General features: G+C 39.5%; 3 protein-coding genes and 1 non-coding gene across 4 annotated transcripts; 2 read left to right on the top strand and 2 right to left on the bottom strand.

Annotated features, from left to right (window-relative positions):
- Positions 1-688: 688 nt before the first annotated feature.
- On the top strand, positions 689-5,219 carry LOC140377457 (phosphorylase b kinase gamma catalytic chain, skeletal muscle/heart isoform-like). Its single transcript, XM_072462868.1, has 10 exons — positions 689-800; positions 1,018-1,138; positions 2,612-2,790; positions 3,022-3,076; positions 3,147-3,212; positions 3,291-3,454; positions 3,633-3,723; positions 3,813-3,966; positions 4,189-4,314; positions 4,496-5,219. The coding sequence occupies exons 2-10, from the start codon at positions 1,050-1,052 to the stop codon at positions 4,766-4,768; spliced, it is 1,197 nt and encodes a 398-aa protein (XP_072318969.1). The 5' UTR covers positions 689-800; positions 1,018-1,049; the 3' UTR covers positions 4,769-5,219.
- Positions 5,220-5,495: 276 nt separating this feature from the next.
- Positions 5,496-5,622, bottom strand: LOC140380672 (small nucleolar RNA SNORA15). The gene has a single exon (XR_011931188.1). It is a non-coding gene; the product is annotated as a small nucleolar RNA SNORA15 (small nucleolar RNA).
- Positions 5,623-6,497: 875 nt separating this feature from the next.
- psph (phosphoserine phosphatase) lies at positions 6,498-8,254 on the top strand. Its single transcript, XM_072458159.1, has 6 exons — positions 6,498-6,556; positions 7,117-7,260; positions 7,328-7,462; positions 7,567-7,712; positions 7,787-7,935; positions 8,017-8,254. The coding sequence occupies exons 2-6, from the start codon at positions 7,121-7,123 to the stop codon at positions 8,125-8,127; spliced, it is 681 nt and encodes a 226-aa protein (XP_072314260.1). The 5' UTR covers positions 6,498-6,556; positions 7,117-7,120; the 3' UTR covers positions 8,128-8,254.
- Positions 8,255-8,482: 228 nt separating this feature from the next.
- On the bottom strand, positions 8,483-11,196 carry nipsnap2 (nipsnap homolog 2). The gene is made up of 10 exons (XM_072462855.1): positions 11,065-11,196; positions 10,501-10,637; positions 10,383-10,428; positions 9,999-10,093; positions 9,839-9,909; positions 9,635-9,775; positions 9,527-9,558; positions 9,331-9,425; positions 9,167-9,250; positions 8,483-9,089 (listed from the first exon to the last, which is right to left on the bottom strand). Exons 1-10 carry the CDS (start codon positions 11,154-11,156, stop codon positions 9,025-9,027), a joined length of 858 nt encoding a protein of 285 aa, XP_072318956.1. The 5' UTR covers positions 11,157-11,196; the 3' UTR covers positions 8,483-9,024.
- Positions 11,197-17,899: the final 6,703 nt, after the last annotated feature.

Below are 17,899 nucleotides of genomic sequence, written 5' to 3'. Positions count from 1 at the left end.
TGAGGAATAAAGTCTGGCGGTAATGCAACACTTGGATGCCAACCGCCATAAAACAACAAGAACAACAACAACAACAACTACGAAAAGTCTGAGGAATAAAGTCTGGCGGTAATGCAACAATTGGATGCCAACCGCCATAAAACAACAACAACAACAATGACGTAACACAGACAATAATGACATAACACCGACATAATGATGACAACACAGACATAATGATGACATAATACCGACATAATGATGACAACACAGACATAAAACAACAACAACCATAGAAGAAGAAGCTGATGCATGCGCTACATATACTATAACGGTTTAGTGCAGAATGAAGTCTGAAGAATAAAGGGAATAAAGTCTGGCGGTAATGTAACACTTGGATACCACCGCCATAAAACACCAAGAAGCAGCAGAAGATTATTGAGTTGAATGTCAAGCATAACAGCTTTTTCCAAGATCTTATTGTGTCTTGATTGATCCCCTTAATGGCAGGAAATGCATGGACTGCTACATAATTCACTCCCTCACAATCTCTCCCAGTAAAGCTTCCTTCGTCTTGATATATTTACTGGCAATCTTTTGTGATCTAACAGCATCTAACTACTAAGTCCTCTCAGTTTTAAGTGTACACGGTGCTGGGAGCAAGTGGTGCAGAGGGGGGAGCTCAGATGTATTTCTGGCGTTTGACATTAGAGCCTCACCCCGCCAATGATAGTGGCCCCTGAAAAACTGGACTCGGATCGGGCCGGTCACCGACTCTTCAACGCACAAAAGTGAAAACCGTTACAGCAATAAACGACCCGGTGAGTTTTTAATGTTTCAAACGTGTGATCTAACCGAGCAGTAAAGTATCCGGGACGTCCTGTGCAGAGGGATAATAATATCCTCCACAACAAGGTGAAATTGTGACGGTGCATGTGTGTTGTAGTTTGTGCGTGTGTGTGTGTGTGTGTGTGTGTGTGTGTGTGTGTGTGTGTCTGTTGTGTTCTATTACTTTGTTTTTTTGTTTATGCACAACAGAAAGAGAAGGCTAGAGGCGCGCGTCCTTCATCATGACTAAAGAGGAAGAGGTGCCACTGCCGGACTGGGTTGGAGCGCAAGAGTTTTATGATAACTATGAGCCTAAGGAGATATTGGGAAGGTAAAAAAATCAACAACAAACAAACTATCGAATGCACTTGTATGTCGAGCACAGTGGACTTGTGTAATATTCAGCTATCATAAACATGTGTGCTATTCTTGTCAGCTGGATGATGTAAGAGTTTACGATTTCCTAGAGTCCCCCTTAAGACACGTGCCCCGGTGCCAGGGGCCTCATTGTGATTCTTCACGAGCTGTCGCAGGGGGGCGCACTGTTGCACAAGGAGGGGTTTATTCTTCCTTTATTATAGTCAAGATTCTTTATAACAAGCATTTATAACACACAATAAAACAATTAAAGAATAATTACACTTCATACATCAAAAACATTTATTAACATAACATTTTCAGCAGCAAAAGTAAAAATGGATTTTTGGCCTGGTGAGCAAATATTATTCGATTTGTTTAATAACGGGGGAAAGGATACTGATGAAAATGTACTTTTAGAAATGTGGAATTTGCCAAATATAATAATTAAATTAATTGTCATTTTCTAACTATAGTCCACCTTTGTGTCATGAAAACCAAAAATTAAATGTTCAAATTTTAATCTAAAGTTGAATTTAGATTCCCCCCCCCCCACACACACACACACATACATACACATACACACACACGACAAACACGCACATACACACACACACACACACACACACATACATGACACACACACACATATGACAAACACGCACATGACACACACACGACACGCACGTACACACAGTCACACACACACGCACGCACGCACACACATGACGCACGCAAACACGACACACACACACACAGACACACACACACATGATGCACACACATGACACACAGATCACACACACAGTCACACACACATACACATGACACACACACACACACACGACACACAGATCACACACACAGTCACATACACATGACACACACACATGACACATACACACACACATGACACATACACACACACATGACACATACACACACACATGACACATACACACACACATGACACACAGATCACACACACAGTCACACACACATACACATGACACATACACACACACACATGACGCACACACATGACACACAGATCACACACACAGTCACATACACATGACACACACACACACACATGACACATACACACACACACATGACGCACACACATGACACACAGATCACACACAGTCACACACACATACACATGACACACACACACACAGACGACACACACAAAACTAGGCAGCGTTTTGAATATCTGTGTCTGCAAATTGGGCAGCTTTTTCCTACACAATTTCCCTGATTGATTTGTGATGTTTTACTGTCCTTCACTGAATGTGGTATTGATCATAACGCATACCAATAGTGTATCAGAATAGATATTTCAAGTGCACAGTATAGGACTATACTGTAGCCATAAATGTCATAAATGTCTTTGGGTGCATGAAGGTGTTTTGGGTGCATGATGGTGTTTGTGTTTTCACAGGGGAGTGAGCAGTGTGGTCCGCCGCTGTGTGGACAAACGGACTTCTTGGGAGTACGCCGTGAAGATCATTGACATCACTCCTTCAGACAAGACTACGCCGCAAGAGATCAAGGAGATCAGAGAGGCAACAGTGAAAGAGCTTGACATTCTGAAAAAAGTCTGTGGCCAGGAAAACATCAGTAAGAGCTTGGAACCTGTCTTAAAAATGTATGGATGAAAGCTCAGTAAAGTGGCAAAGTTTTAGTATTATTCTAATCACTTTAATTCCTTCACTTTGAGATGTTATTTTATTTCCTCACAAATACTTAAGCATGGATTGTATGTCATTTTAATTGTTGTGTGTGTGTGTGTGTGTGGGGGGGGGGGGACAGAAGCTCACACAATTAAATGCTTATTTTTCAATTTTTCAGTTCAACTCAAAGACAGCTATGAGTCACACGTATTTTACTTTCTCGTTTTTGACCTGTAAGTATGATGTTACAACGAAGTATACAGCGTTATTTTGAAATGCTTATGTTACAAATACTTTCCCTAGAATGAAGAGAGGTGAACTGTTTGACTACCTCACAGAGAAAGTAACCCTGAGTGAGAAAGAAACCAGGTCAGTGACTTGACAGCAATAAGAAAGGAATAATAAAATCCCTTGTTAAACAAAATAAATCTATCATCTTGGTTGTAGGAAGATAATGCGAGCTTTACTTGAAGTTGTCCAGTTTCTGCATTCCCAGAACATAGTCCACCGTGACCTGAAGCCGGAAAACATCCTTCTAGATGATGACATGAACATCAAATTGACAGACTTTGGATTTTCTGTACAACTTCAGCCGGGGCAGACGCTCAAAGGTCCAATTCATATCTCTCAACCAATTATTCAATAGATGTTTTTTCTATTAGTTCTTTGTCCAAATTATTCAAGATGATATGGCGCAATTGGATACTTGACCTTTCTCACAGACCCAAGTGCTAGTGTCTAGGATTATCATGGTAACAGAATAACAAAATTAACCTTATATTTTGATAGAGGTGTGTGGAACTCCGGTTTACCTCGCTCCTGAGATTATTGAATGCTCTATGGATTCAGGGCATGCTGGATATGGCCCTGCAGTGGATTTGTGAGTTAATGAATAAATAAAAACATAACTAGGAGATCCATGTATTGTTAAACATTGAGCAGCACAACCATGAGCACGTCTGTTTGCAGGTGGAGTTCAGGGGTCATCATGTACACCCTGCTCGCTGGCTCTCCTCCTTTCTGGCACAGGAAACAGTTGCTGATGTTGCGTATGATCTTAGCTGGGAAATACAACTTTGCATCTCCGGAATGGGAAGACCGCTCAGACACCGTCAAGGACTTGGTACACAATGTATTATTCTAATTTGGCCTGTGCAAGGGGTGGGCAATATGTATTACAGTATTGCAATTGTGTGAGACGTGCAAAAATATAACATTGTTATGTAACTGTCCTTTTACTTCTCCCTGGGAAAATTCCTATTGTACCTTGGTAGTTATGTATGTATATATATTTTTCTTTATTTGACAAAATTTGGATATTTAAATAGTTTGTTAATTTTCTTAGATTTCCCGAATGTTGGTCGTGAACCCAAAGCAACGCTACACCGCAACTGAAGCGCTCAACCACCCGTTCTTTTCACAGTACGTGGTTGATGAAGTTAGACAGTTCACCCCATACAGGAGGTTTAAGGTAAGACATGCTGATGGGAGGAAACTGGGACACTGAGATGTAAATAAAGACTACATAATGCTAGCATACATACAATTGTAATTTATGCCAGTTTCAACAACTATGATTATCTACCGTACAGTTATCTCACAATTAAATGACCATACAGTTGTTTGAGATTAATTTTCTGACACGCCTTCAGGTGATTTGCATGACGGTGCTTGCAACCATGCGAATCTACTGCAACTATCGGAGAGCAAAGCCTCTAACCAAGGAGGTCATCAAAAGCGATCCGTACGCCCTCAAACCCATCCGGAAGCTCATCGACGCCTGTGCGTTCAAAATCTACGGCCACTGGGTCAAAAAGGGACAGACGCAGAACAGAGCAGCTCTTTTTGAGAACACTCCCAAGGCAATCCTGCTGTCACTTCTTGCAGAGGCCGACGAGACCGACGAGCCAGCTAAAACAATGTAATATGTATATTCAATGCACTTATTTCTCAGGGGACATCACCAGGATATAATTTACACTGTGATGCTTCAATACCGCTCCAGAGATTTAAACCTTGCATAACTGCTGGATCTATACCCGTTTATGTGGTGTATAAGACGCATTATTCTGTGTCCTGACATCCAGCATTTTAAGTTCTGGAGGAGTGAAAAGTCTCTGCTAGTGTAAAGACTCAGGCTTGGTCCTAAATGGAAAACAATGATGTATTATTTTAACTGGTAATGTGAAGAAAAGTATTGCCCAGTGTTGTGTTCTAAATCGAGAAAGCTTTGAAAGATCAGGTTTTGAAAATGAAATATGCCAATATGAAATGTATAACTTATGAAAAACTAGAATTTACAAACAACTGTGTATAAAAGTCTTATAACCACTCGTCACTTAAAAACTCAAAAATACAAATAAATGTTTCAGTTGCCTTTGTTCGGATACATCTATTTAATATATTTGGACAATAGCCTGTGTAAACATGGGAAAGATCTATAATTAACTAGTCCAAGATAACTAGAAAACTGCAAGATAAACCCAAGGGGATTCACAGAAAGAAATGGGATTAGACTTTAGATTTTTTTCCCACGTGGCAGCAATGTGTAGTCTCTCTTGACCTCGTCTCACTGAAGGTTGACCTGGAAAAAAAAGAGTAATTAGGACAAAAGAACACTTGTAGAACTGCACACACACAATCTGTCGTACTTTGTGGCCAAACCAACATAAGAACAATGCCAAATACATTACTCCAAATAAACGTCGGCTTGATCTTTACTGTAGCATGGTGTCTGACTGGATTTACTACGGGGAAGTAAAACAGAATTCGTCCATGCAAAATGCACCAAGAAAAGAGAATGTTTTTCTTACCATTTACACACAGGTCACACTTGTAATTGTGTAGACAGATAATCACAATCTTCTCACTTAAGCCACAAGCTGCAAGCTTCAAGCTGCAACCACGAGGGAAAAGAGCATGAATCTAATGAACAGAGGCAGCGGAAGTACGAGTTCTGCTTCCGCTTCTTCTGTTACACGGCGGTTGCCAACCAGCTTAAAATGAGCATTACCGCCACCTACTGTTCTAGAGTATGAGTCAGGTCACCGCTCACAATCTATCAGTAATCACAATAATATTGAGTAAAAATAAACTAAGAAATAAATAAAAATAAATCAATGAATAAATAAATAATAAACTTCATCTTTTTACACTCTACTGCAACAACTCAAAACATGTTTCAAAGTAAATTCATTGACCCCCAATTCAAATTTATAAAATCACTAAAGCAGGGGCTATCCGTGCCATGGAAATATATATTAGATCCATATGTCTTTAAGCCACGAATGCGCTGCTCCTTCAAGCCTGCCCCTGTATATCGCCCCCTAGTGTTTCAATATCGCAGTCAGGGACAATGGCTCTGGTCAGGGACAATGGCTCTGGTCAGGGACAATGGCTCTGGTCAGGGACAATGGCTCTGGTCAGGGACAATGGCTCTGGTCAGGGACAATGGCAAATATATGACAGTCCCAAAACACAGAGCAATCTCTGAGTCTTTTTAAGGGTTATTTTCTGTAGAAGTTTCACACAAACTAAAAACTGACCAATCAAACTCCAGTCAGTGACAGGTCGTGCTGACGTCACAGTGCCGGCCTGGCTGTGATTGGTCGACCTTTGCAGCCACTGTATTTCTGTGCCTCTGTGTGGGGCGTCGATGGAGCCTCAGTGTGGCACAAACAGAATTCAGGATCTCTCCACCGCAATCCTTCTGGGTGAGTAACAAATATAATCTTTTACCTTAGCCACGTTGCTCTTTATGGTGCAGATCGTTTATTCATTCCAGCCTAATCAGTCCCTCTTCATTTGACATTATGACATCGTAGTTACGTTTAGCGTCGCCATAAATCATTGTTTCATGTTCATGGACAGTAGTTCAGTTTTTCCATATAATAAACTATTATATTTAGCGACAGCCTTGTTTTGCAGGAGAATCGGTGTAATGTTGCATGGTTCATGTTTGGTACTGTATGTACACAGTTGTGAGGGTGATGCAACGTGTGCTGAAAGTTTCCACAATGGCCTGTAGTGCAAGTCTTTTATGCAACGCGTTTTTGTCGCTTCATTGCACCCGGAACACGTGTTTGTGTTTAAGCTTTGTCTCAATGGATTTACTGCTTCAATAGCTGTAAAATTCACCACATGCTGTTTTAAAGCTGCACAATGTACAGTTCAGTGAGGGCCAAAGCGCACAGATGCAAGCCTACTACTGTAGCAGGAGGATTACCAATATGTTGTCTTGAGTCTTCAATAATGCTACTTTTTACTTTTTCAGCAATATGTTGACACAGTCTGAGACAAAGGAGCTCTTCAGAAGAGCTGATGCTGTGTGTTTTGACGTGGACAGCACAGTAATCAAAGAAGAGGGCATTGATGAACTGGCCAAGTTCTGTGGAGTAGGAGATGCAGTCACTGAAATGTAAGTTTACAGACTACTGCAAGTTCTATTGTAATTCTTAACTGAAAAGGGTCTAAATTTGTTTTAGGACTCGCCGAGCAATGGGTGGTACAGTAACGTTCAAAACTGCCTTGAAGGAGCGTCTCTCCATCATCAGATGTTCAAAGGAACAAGTTAATAAGTTGATAACAGACCACCCTCCTCAGCTGACTCCAGGCATCAGGTAAAGCCACCACAGACAAAACACCCATGCAATTCACTGTGGTTACATCTATGAAAGAACTACAGATATTATTTTTTTTTACAATTTTACTTTTAATTTCATAGTGAACTAGTGGAACGCTTACATCAGCGAAACATTAAAGTATTTCTAATATCTGGAGGCTTTCGTTGCATTGTTGAGCATGTCGCTACGCAACTCAATATTCCTTTGCACCATGTTTACGCAAACCGACTCAAGTTCTACTTCAATGGTAAGACTGGTGGCATACTGGTGTTTCCTCATGCCTTAAACTTCCATGTAGTAAAGGCAAACATGTTATTTCAGGTGAGTATGCCGGATTTGATGAAAGTCAGCCAACAGCTGAAAGTGGTGGAAAGGGAAAAGTCATCAACCTGCTGAAGGAGCAGTACGGCTTCAAGACTATTATTATGATCGGAGACGGAGCTACTGACCTCGAGGCGAGTCCTCCTGCTGTAAGTATTTAGGGTTGATTGCTGATGGATTTTGGTGTGTTGTATCATTTGTTAGACTTAATGATTTGTTTTCTCTCCTAGAATGCCTTTGTTGGGTTTGGTGGAAATGTAGTTAGACAGCAAATTAAGGAGAAGAGCTCATGGTACATTACAAGTTTTGAAGAGCTGCTTAAGGAAATGGATAAGATTTAGAAAGACTGACCGGTTATTTCAAAAATATAATTTTTATTTGCACAGCTGATGTTCTTCTCATTCTAACCTGGAAATCAGTTTTTAGTCAATATATTAAGTCTTTTTATCATTCCAAATGTTTACAAAACTAGTTTTATTTTCTTGATTTTTATATTAAAATAATAATCACATTGTCTAAATGGACAAGATTAGAGTGTTTTTTAGCACTTTAAATCACATTTAAAATGTTTTTGCTTATCATGTAATGTGCAATAAGCTGTATGTTTTACATTCTGGACTCTCATGTGATTCTTTGTCCTGGCTTATGTTTCATCTGACACATCATTAAAAGTCCATGTAAACACACAAGAAACACACGGTTTGAATACATTTTAATTATGGTTTTTGTTTTCACATGCTTTACATTACAGTTCTACATTTTTATGGTTTAAGAATGGCAGAATTTAAAAAAATACATGGGTTGTTTATGTCCTGAAACCACCTGGACTGGAGGCAGTTTAATTAATCAAGAATGCAGCATATATTTTTTCAAAATGATCAGAAATGAAGTGTCAAAGGTATCACAAGTGTTATATCCTTAAATAAGTATTGTGGTTGAAATAAATACTTAATTTATTAAATGCCAATTTAATTCAGTAACAGACAAGCCTGTGCAAAATACCAGCGTAAATTTCACCAGAAGTCAAATGTACACAAAAACAGCTGCTCAGGTTTTCAAGTAACTTATAAGTGGGCCTTATTTAACTAAACCCTCTGGGTGATGGGTGGTTCCAACAACCAATGACCTATTCCTTTATCCGAGTCCCCCTTTTGGATTAATCACTTTTTCAGCCAGTAACGACAAAGTCTATAATTCTCTCTCCTAACAGCTAAAACAGTGCAATTTAAATAGACATTTTACTGCAATGGAGAGGCTTTTGTTGGGATCATTATTCTTGAATCCATGTGCTGAATAAGAGGAACTAAACAAAGGTTCAAAACATAACTTAATATCTGGAAAAATTACTTTAATAAGAGTAAAGAATGAAGGACTGCTTACCAGTGTAATACACCAGCTCATCCCAACCCTCTTGTTGCCATGCGGCATTCCTCGTGACATCTCTGGACTGGAGGTCTTTGTATGCTGAGAAACAAGTGTAATAGTTTAATGATGCCAAAAGTAAAATATATAAAATATACACAATAACACAGGTAAGACTTTACCCCATAGGTGGTGAACCATATAAAGATCTCCTATCTGTGAGAAAAACCCTCCAACAGCTTCACTGTTGTGTTGGCGAATTCCAATAGCTCTGGCCCTGAGAAAAAAATCAAAATAAACTAACAAGGTAAATACCTCATCTATGCATTTACTTCCCCAAACCCTGATACAATTGAATACAAAGGCTAAGTTACTTACCAGTAGTTACCCCACTCGATCATGGTTCCTGGCTATACAAAAGTCAACGTTATAAATCTATAATATAAATTCCAAACTAATTTAAGTTGGTCATCTATTTTCCCTCACCCTAAGTTGGTAGGACCTCAGTTCGTAGATGTTGGGACCTTCCCGAGGAGCTGGTTCATTCCAGAAACTGAACTCCAAGAGGAGCTGGTTTCTGCGAGACAACAACATCTTTCCCCGCTCTTTCCTGTATGCTGTGAACTCCTGCAAATAAGCAATGGGTCAGCTCAACTGGCAACAAAATAATGCAGATAATGAAAGCTTTACCTTGTTCTGTTTAAGTTTGCTCATCACCTCTGTAAGAGCTGGATAGCCACCTCTGTACCGCCACAAATGCACTTAAAATAGATTAATTAGATAATGGTGTAAGTGGCATTTGCAGTACATTAGCATAAAAAAGACTACAGTATATTTAGTTTAGTCCTACCAGCCTGGTCTTGCTCTCCATACCAAGTATTCCAGGTGCCCACCAGCTCACATGGATAATATTTGTCGGCATGGATTGATGGCAACACGTCCTCACTGTGTCAAAGGTTGGGATTTCATTTATATGTAACAAAAAACATGCAGAGACAATTTATTTACATTTTTGTTCAACAGCTGCAAGAACAACTGTGGTGTCTGGAGTTGAAGGTCCTAATTTAGCTCCAAACTACTGCCCTTTGACATCTAAAGCATAAGCAAGGTTGTAGTCAAGACTTCCACGGGACAGACAGGACAGAACTATTTTTACTGCGTTCCCTTTGCTTTACGCAAGGGCTGCAACACTCATTTTTGGCAATAAAATACAAGGTAATTATTTAATACTCACCAGAGTTTATTGTAGGCATCCAAGCACTCTGGTTTCACATTATGGACTGAAATGAGACATAGAGTTAGAGCAACTTGTTGGTTACTGGCCATGCACGTGCGTCAGATTTTTAACTTACACTGAATTTTGTAAAGGTTACTTTGTTCATTTTTAGTCAGAAGGGTTGCGTGCGCATCTTTCCTGGGATCTACTTTCCTCACAAACAGGGATTTAAACCAGCTGTTCTCTCTGTTCTGGGCAGTTGATGAAAATTCTCTGCAAAAATGAATCAGGAACAAAACATAGAATATGATATACAGTATTTAACTCAAGAAACGCTGTTCTTTCGCAGTAAAAGCTGATGTGTAAGACAAGAGTATGAAACACAAGCTCCTTTTTAAACATTGACCTTGACAAACGAATGTGATGATGGTCAAAAAGTACAGACCAGAAACTCGTAGTCTATTGCGATGCATATGTCAAAAGGATGCATTACAAAAGGCAAATATCAGGTGTATTTATTTGTTCTCTATTTTGCCTTTCACATCTGAACAGTGGCGGGGGTCGGGCAGAGGCTAGTGTTTAAAGAGGCTAGCTTGCACTGCATCTCCGGCCATTGTTTTTCCACGTCTAAAACGACCCCAAACACTTAACCGTTGCAACAGTTTAAAGAGTCAAACAGACACAATGAAAAGACCCAGACCTGGTCCAAACGACAGGCTGTCCGGACAAGCGGGTCCTGGTTTGAGCCCGGGCCAAGCCCCCGCTCACTCTCTGAAGGACTCCCGTCGCCATCTTTCACTGGGCCAGTGCGCAGGGCCGGCTGTGACCAGCAGGGGGCGACGCAGCGCTGTGTGTTCATCGTGACTCAAGCCTTCTTCCGCGGCCCCGGGCCCCATACGTCGCCTGGTGCAGGGGCGTACAAGCCTTTTCACCGAGGGCCACATTTTGAAAGTTATAGGGAGCAGAGGGTCACAAATAACTCAACAATGTCCTATGTGTCGAATGATTTGATCATTTGAAATTTTGCATTTGACATTGTTTCAATGAGCCTCCAATCTTTAATAAGACTTGGAACATTAATATTTGGTTGGTATAACATCAAAATGGTCAATTCCCCCCCCCCCCCCCCCAATTTTACAGTAAAAAGTACTACTATTTTACTATTTGTTGTTTGGACCACTTAGCAGGAAGCCGGAGGGCCAACAAAAATTGGTCTCAGGGCCGCATTTGGCCCCCGGGCCATAGTTTGGACATGCCTGGCCTAGTGTGTATGAAAATATTAACCAAAACATAAATGGTTTTAGAATTACAATTGAAAAGCCTAATATAGAGAAGCCTATTTTCTTTTTCACTTGCAACGATCGGAGAGAAACATCGTTCTGGTACGTTCCCAACTCAACATGGAGGGACCCCTAAGGACACACTCAAGACTATAGGGACCCTCACAAGTTTGTGTGGTCAGAGGGTGAGGTCAACAAACGTAGCCTAGCTACCAACAGAGAACAAACCATAAAACATTAAGAAACGATTAAGGCATTTTTTGTTCCAATAGACCACATGAATCAAAAGGGAGGGTTTATTTCTCTGAAAGATTTTTGGACAATATTAAAGACAACATTGTGGATGAGTCTGAGAATGCAAAGAATGACAGGAACTACAGTAAATCAAAAACTTAAAAGTCCAATATTTAACTTTTTTGGTGAGGCGTCCCATGGAGATGTTTCGGATATGATTGACTAGTGCAGATTTAATTGGTTTAACCCTATTTGTCTGCACGAGGCTGTTTGGCAATTTTTCTCTGCTCTCATTGGACACTTCAACTTCCATCAATCATTCAGGCGTGTCTCAACATGAAAACAGAACCCATTGCGTTGCCTGGACTGTTCCACAGTATGGCATTTAACGTATCCATCTTTCATTTATTTAAATACACACATTTTCAGAAATATCTGGAATTCTATTTCGATAAATAAGTTTAAGGCCATAAGCCTACTTTAAATCATTCCAGGAAAAGCTAAAACATCTCCATAAAACAGTTGGCGGAGCCCCACCAAAAAGTTGCATAATGCCTCTTTAAGCAACCTGCTTTAAGTGAGATTATATGTGCAATTAATTAACTGTCTGGTGCACTGCTTTATCTTGTTGTAACTTTATCTATTTTCTGTATATGATATATCTAATTCCATTGGGCCCAATACATCATGCATTAATCCTTTCACGATAAGAGAATAAATGAAAGGGCACACATGCAGATGGTGTTTATTCAAAACTGGGCTCTCATGAAAAGTATTTCCTTTCTTGTCATCTCCTCCTTTGACATAATATCCCACTAAAAGCTCTGATACTCTTATCAACTCCTTTGAGGATTGTAAACATGTTATACATGTGTTAAGTAGTGTTTTAACCCTCTGAGGCCCAAGACCGCTTTCTTTCAGTTACAGTATCATGAAGGTCTGGGTAACACATCAGAATCAGAATCAGAATCAGAATAAGTTTATTGCCATTGTCAATGAACAAAAGTCAAAAACATAGGAACTTGTCTTGGTGATCAATTACATTAAAAACTATTATTTTGCCCAGGTCTATTGGTACAATACTGTATTATTTTGAAGATAAAATATTTCTCTTCCAACAGTGTGGAACTTCACTTCAGAAGGGAAAACCCTGCTACATTTAATTAGATTTATGTGCAGCACACTCATCATTACACATCTGTGCTCCAACAAATCTTTGCAATCAAAAGTCTGCTGTGGCCAAATCTGTGTGTTCTAAGTATTCTGGCCGGTGCTATGTTTATCCCTCTCTCATTCTTTGATAATGGACAGAATAGGGTCTTGGGAAATAAAGGAATCCTTTGTATTTACTGCGGTATTTAGTGACGTCAAACGCTGTCTATCCTGTCTTAACGCACTACACTCAACCTCCTCACCGTAATACTTTGTCACCAGGTCAGAAGTGTGAATGAAAAATAAAGTGGTCAGTGCTGGAGGCCAAGACTGAGATTATGGAGGGTGGGAACAGCGTTTCTAAGCCAGGTCGTCATTCACCTACGAGATCTTTGTCTGGAAGCAGTTTTAGAATTTACTTCATGTCTGATAGTATCCACATTACCCAAGAAACCCACATTCTTAAGTATATTGGCAGGCAAGAGGCTTTCCCACTGTGTACCAGCGTGCTTGGTCCGGGCAGTTGAAAGATGAATGAGTGAGTGTTGCCTTCTACGTTCTTATCAAGAATTAGTGCTATTTAAGACCAAGCGCTTTCCCAGGATGAATCAATCATTTATCATTTCAGCTTATTCTCATTCAAGCGATGTTTGTTCTGACCGATTTTAAACTTTTCAAAGAATTCAAAACTTCTCAAAGCATAACACTTTTTAATTCACTCCATTCTCTCTCATTCAATGGAGGCACAATGTTGGAATTTACCCAAATGCTTTTAATTTAGTCTTTTCTGTTTCTTTTCTTTTTTATTTAGAATTCCTCGGCCCATGCATATTAGATGGGACAGTGTAGTGTAAAATGGGGGTGAAAGCAGTGAAGACATCAAGCAAATGTCAATAGAACTAACCAAGAGAACAATGTTTTAAAATGTTTATTCAGTTTTGTGTTCCTTTTTTGACATTCTGAATCTCCTGCACCTCCTGCTCCCCTTCAGAGTGCAAGCAAGTTTATAAAGGTAATAACATTGATGAACACAAAGGACAACATTTTAAAAGTTATTATTTACATAGCTAACGACAGATGGTAGGAACCACAGCCAAAATAAATCTGTTTGTGCTGCAGAGACTTCCTTGTAGTACGAAGAATTCAAATATTTTTCAAATAATGCTCGGTTAAAATCCAAGATTACTCAAACATTTATAAATAACCACTTCAGGCATGTGTTGGATGAGGGAATAGCATTATAATGAGATAGAAAGGTCCAAAAAGTTTATTTAGCATTAGACCCTCACTTCAATGATAAGACAAAGCTTAAAAAAGTCGGCTTGTTGTGCAAAGTTTGCATGTTTCTCCTCGTGTCTGGGTGGGTTTCCTCCACCATCAACCCAAAGCAGGTAAAAGGTAAACTCCAGCTAAGGTGCCAGCTCAGGATCTAAAGAACCTGCTCCTGACAGTGGCATTGAAGGATGGGTCAAATGCAGAGAATTAATATCCCTCACCTTATATTCCTGACCTTATATTCTTAACTCTCGGGCTCTCCTGGCACCATCTTATTGCTTTTAGACTTTATTTTATTTTGCTTTCATTTTGTCATTTCTACTACTGGAATAACTATATTTGATCCAGAATTGAATTAAAAACGGACTCAGAGCATCCAAAAATATGCACTGCTGTCATTGTCATACACAAGCAGGGCCGGCCCTTCCAATAGGCCGGCCCTGTTTATTTATATTTATTTATTTTAATTTTAAAAAAAAGAAATTCTTGCCGGAGTTTTTTGCGCCCCCTTCTATGTATCCAAACACTATTTTGGAATTGACAAATAAATCTAACGAAAGGAGAAAATCGAAAGCAGTGTGTTACGTATTCTAGCAAGTCAGGGGTATCACCTCTGGATAGACAGAACAGGCTAGAATATCGAAAGCCAACAGCGCCCCCCTCAGGGGAAAAAAAAAAAAAAAAGAAATTGTTATATTTGTTTTTGTTTGGCAGAGTTTTTTGCGCCCCCTTCTATATTTTGTTATGCACTTTGCACTTTTGTTCTTGCGATAAATAAAGTAGTATTTTCCTGTAGAACTGGTCGCCTGTATGTTCATATACTTTTGTGACTTTTTTGGTTACACATATACACACACTTTTTGTCTTTCTGATAATGGTATGATTTGATGAACACAAAACATTAATATTTCTAAGTAAGACCCTGTGTCCTTAAAAGGCTTCAAGTGGAAGAGGTAAGATCAATAGTGCCTGAGGGTCGATTCGTCAGTAGCAGTGGGATTTCTCAACATTTTTTTTGTGGCCTGCGCTATTTACAGCGTTAGGAAGGAACTGCAATCACATCTGAACCTGGGTTGCCAGTACCTTAACCTGCAGATAGATGACAAATACGTCATAATAAAGTTTGTCTCCTTCTCAGTGTATGGACAGGCCTCATGATCAGCTCAGAACTTGCAGAACTCCCTCTCCAAGAAAGCGGGACAAGGGAGGCTCTGGGACATCTACTAAATTCCTATGAACATTGTTTAATCTGTCAATCTTGATCAATGACTGTTTCAATGTTTGATTCTAACTTTCTATATTCTGTGACACAAATCCACCAAGACAGCTGTTGTTGTGATTTTGGGCATTACAATAATAAATGGAATTGAGCACTGATTCATGTTTGGTGCAGGTGCCGGGCTGTAGGTCGTGACCTTTGAGATCAGAGAGGAGCCATAGGTTTAAACAGACTGGATTTAGACATGTGGGGATAATTCTGCCTTCTGATTAGGTAATTGTCTTGAGAACCAAAACACCAAATTGCACTTGTTACAAATTGGACGTCATGTGAAACGTTTTTTTATAATTAAGAATGTTTACCTCATATCTGGGGACTCTTCTTTTTTTAAATTGTACTTACGGTTCCTTTACTTTTAAATTAGCCAAACATAGTATTATGTCACTGAAATTGAGGTGTATGGAAAGGTATGATCAGTTGAATATTTAAGAATGTCACTCACGCACCTTCAATACCAGTGAAAAACATATGGGTAGAAATCTGTCTCCAATAGTAGCAGGTTATGATGTGTTCAGAGGCTCTATTCATTGTGGAGGATAATAACAGATGGTTTTGTTTGAAGGGGAAATCCTGTAGGGTTTATTTTTCTATGGTTTTAGCTTGTCCAATAATATTCTGGTGGTGGTTTGTGTTTATTATGCACATACACGCATCTATCTCCATACAAGAGGTGCGTTCCAGTACAAGATTAGGAGCAAATTCCTGTGAAGGAGATGATGCTGTCAATATCATGGAATGATATTCAGACAGATTGTGGCAAAAATGGCTTCCATATGAAAATAATTTCCTCCGACCACGTCATGAGGGGAAAATGCGTGAGGATTTTGACCTTTGTTTGAATGCAATCTGGATTGAATGATATATCTCAATTCTATCAACTGGTTATTAGCATCTAAGAGCAAACTTACACAGCATAGCTTTCGATAATAAAATGCATTGATCAAGTTGAATGAGGCTCATGAGAAACAGAGGAAAGTGAGACGACTGCATTGTTTGGAACTGATGTAGTCTGTGCTCATACCTCATTGTTACCACAGGCTAATCAATAAAATGTGATTCTGAATACGTCTCCCAAGGCCTGTTTTGAGAGCAATGACAAGTTCACATTTTACACACGTTATTTTCCCTTCCAGGCAATGTTTTACTTATTTGATAGCATTTAACAAGAATGTGTTTTCTATTTTAACCTGGTTTAGACGCTGTACCTTTGATTTGATCGATGTTTTGAAATGACTTGAATGTACCGGTATGTCTGTTAAAGTTCAAGTACATGATTACCCAAGAGTACATGATTACCCACGGGTTTGACCTGCAGGTTTTAGAGAGGGAAACTGGAGATAACAGTCAGTTGACACTTTTTCTTTGGCGAAATATGGTGACTTCAGTCTTCAGAGTTTGGCTGGAGAAAACTGTTTCGCATTCTCACAATGTTCTGTTAAACTCAGACATGAAATTATATAATTAAACATAATTTTGGCTTTAAACCATACATCATGCTTTCTACCTCATCATCAGGCAACATACTAAGCAGGATATCATGAATACATTTTGCCATTGCATCCAACATCCAGCTCTCAACGGGAAAAATGATTATTGCTCAATTTTGATGAAGCAAAATGAAATAACAGCAGCTCTTGTGCAGCAATAGCGTTTAATGTTACTACCGCCCAGAGATATCCCAACATTTAATGGAGATCCAACAATACATGTCATTTAAAAGGGCATTTGAACAAGGAGTAGAAGCAAAGGCCAGTCAAGGTGACTCTTTGTTTCAACTAGAACAGGTCGACCTGGAGAATTGGTGCGCAGCTGTCAACACATGGAACCAGAACCAGGTTATGCTAAAGCCAAGCAACTCTTGCAGGAGCATTTTGGCAATGAATTTAGTATTGTACTTCGCCGCTCATCCTCTGGGAAGCTGCTAAAGCAGTTTTGAGAAATTAAATTATAGCCATAGCCTCTGCAAAAAAAAAAAAAAAACTCTAACTGCTAGAGGTAAAACTTGCTAACATTTGAATTCACAAATGTTACAGGAAATTAAAAAGATAAGAGGAGAAATTAATGATCTGATGCTCTTTACCAAATAAAGATATTTTGAGAGTGGATCATCATTTTCGAAAATTTCAGCCTTTAACAAAAAAACTTTTTCTAAAATTTTAGGTGATGAAGATTAAATCAATTATTGTATGCAGACGACGCTCTCACTGACGGCAAGTGAATATGGACCAGTGGATTCACTCAATGAATGATAATAATGGTAATATGGGACCTCAAGTGGGGGCTCACCATCAGCTCCCTCACCGGGAAGGCCCAGC

The sequence above is a fragment of the Eucyclogobius newberryi genome, unplaced genomic scaffold (assembly GCF_026437365.1).
Source record: "Eucyclogobius newberryi isolate DKJ021-1_F unplaced genomic scaffold, fEucNew1.0.hap1 SCAF_10, whole genome shotgun sequence".
Taxonomy (NCBI): Eukaryota; Metazoa; Chordata; class Actinopteri; order Gobiiformes; family Gobiidae; genus Eucyclogobius; species Eucyclogobius newberryi.
Note: the sequence above shows the minus strand (reverse complement) of the source record. Positions and strands in the feature narration are given on the sequence as shown.

Excerpts from the sequence above, each read along its gene's own strand:
- LOC140377457 (XM_072462868.1), top strand. The coding sequence starts at position 1,050 with ATGACTAAAGAGGAAGAGGTGCCACTGCCGGACTGGGTTGGAGCGCAA. Across the intron at positions 1,139-2,611 it reads CCTAAGGAGATATTGGGAAG|GGGAGTGAGCAGTGTGGTCC; the intron begins GTAAAAAAATCA and ends GTGTTTTCACAG. Across the intron at positions 4,315-4,495 it reads CCCCATACAGGAGGTTTAAG|GTGATTTGCATGACGGTGCT; the intron begins GTAAGACATGCT and ends ACACGCCTTCAG.
- psph (XM_072458159.1), top strand. The coding sequence starts at position 7,121 with ATGTTGACACAGTCTGAGACAAAGGAGCTCTTCAGAAGAGCTGATGCT. Across the intron at positions 7,463-7,566 it reads CAGCTGACTCCAGGCATCAG|TGAACTAGTGGAACGCTTAC; the intron begins GTAAAGCCACCA and ends TTAATTTCATAG. Across the intron at positions 7,936-8,016 it reads TCGAGGCGAGTCCTCCTGCT|AATGCCTTTGTTGGGTTTGG; the intron begins GTAAGTATTTAG and ends TTTCTCTCCTAG.
- nipsnap2 (XM_072462855.1), bottom strand. The coding sequence starts at position 11,156 with ATGGCGACGGGAGTCCTTCAGAGAGTGAGCGGGGGCTTGGCCCGGGCT. Across the intron at positions 10,094-10,382 it reads GATGCCTACAATAAACTCTG|TGAGGACGTGTTGCCATCAA; the intron begins GTGAGTATTAAA and ends CCTTTGACACAG. Across the intron at positions 9,251-9,330 it reads TATGGTTCACCACCTATGGG|CATACAAAGACCTCCAGTCC; the intron begins GTAAAGTCTTAC and ends CTTGTTTCTCAG.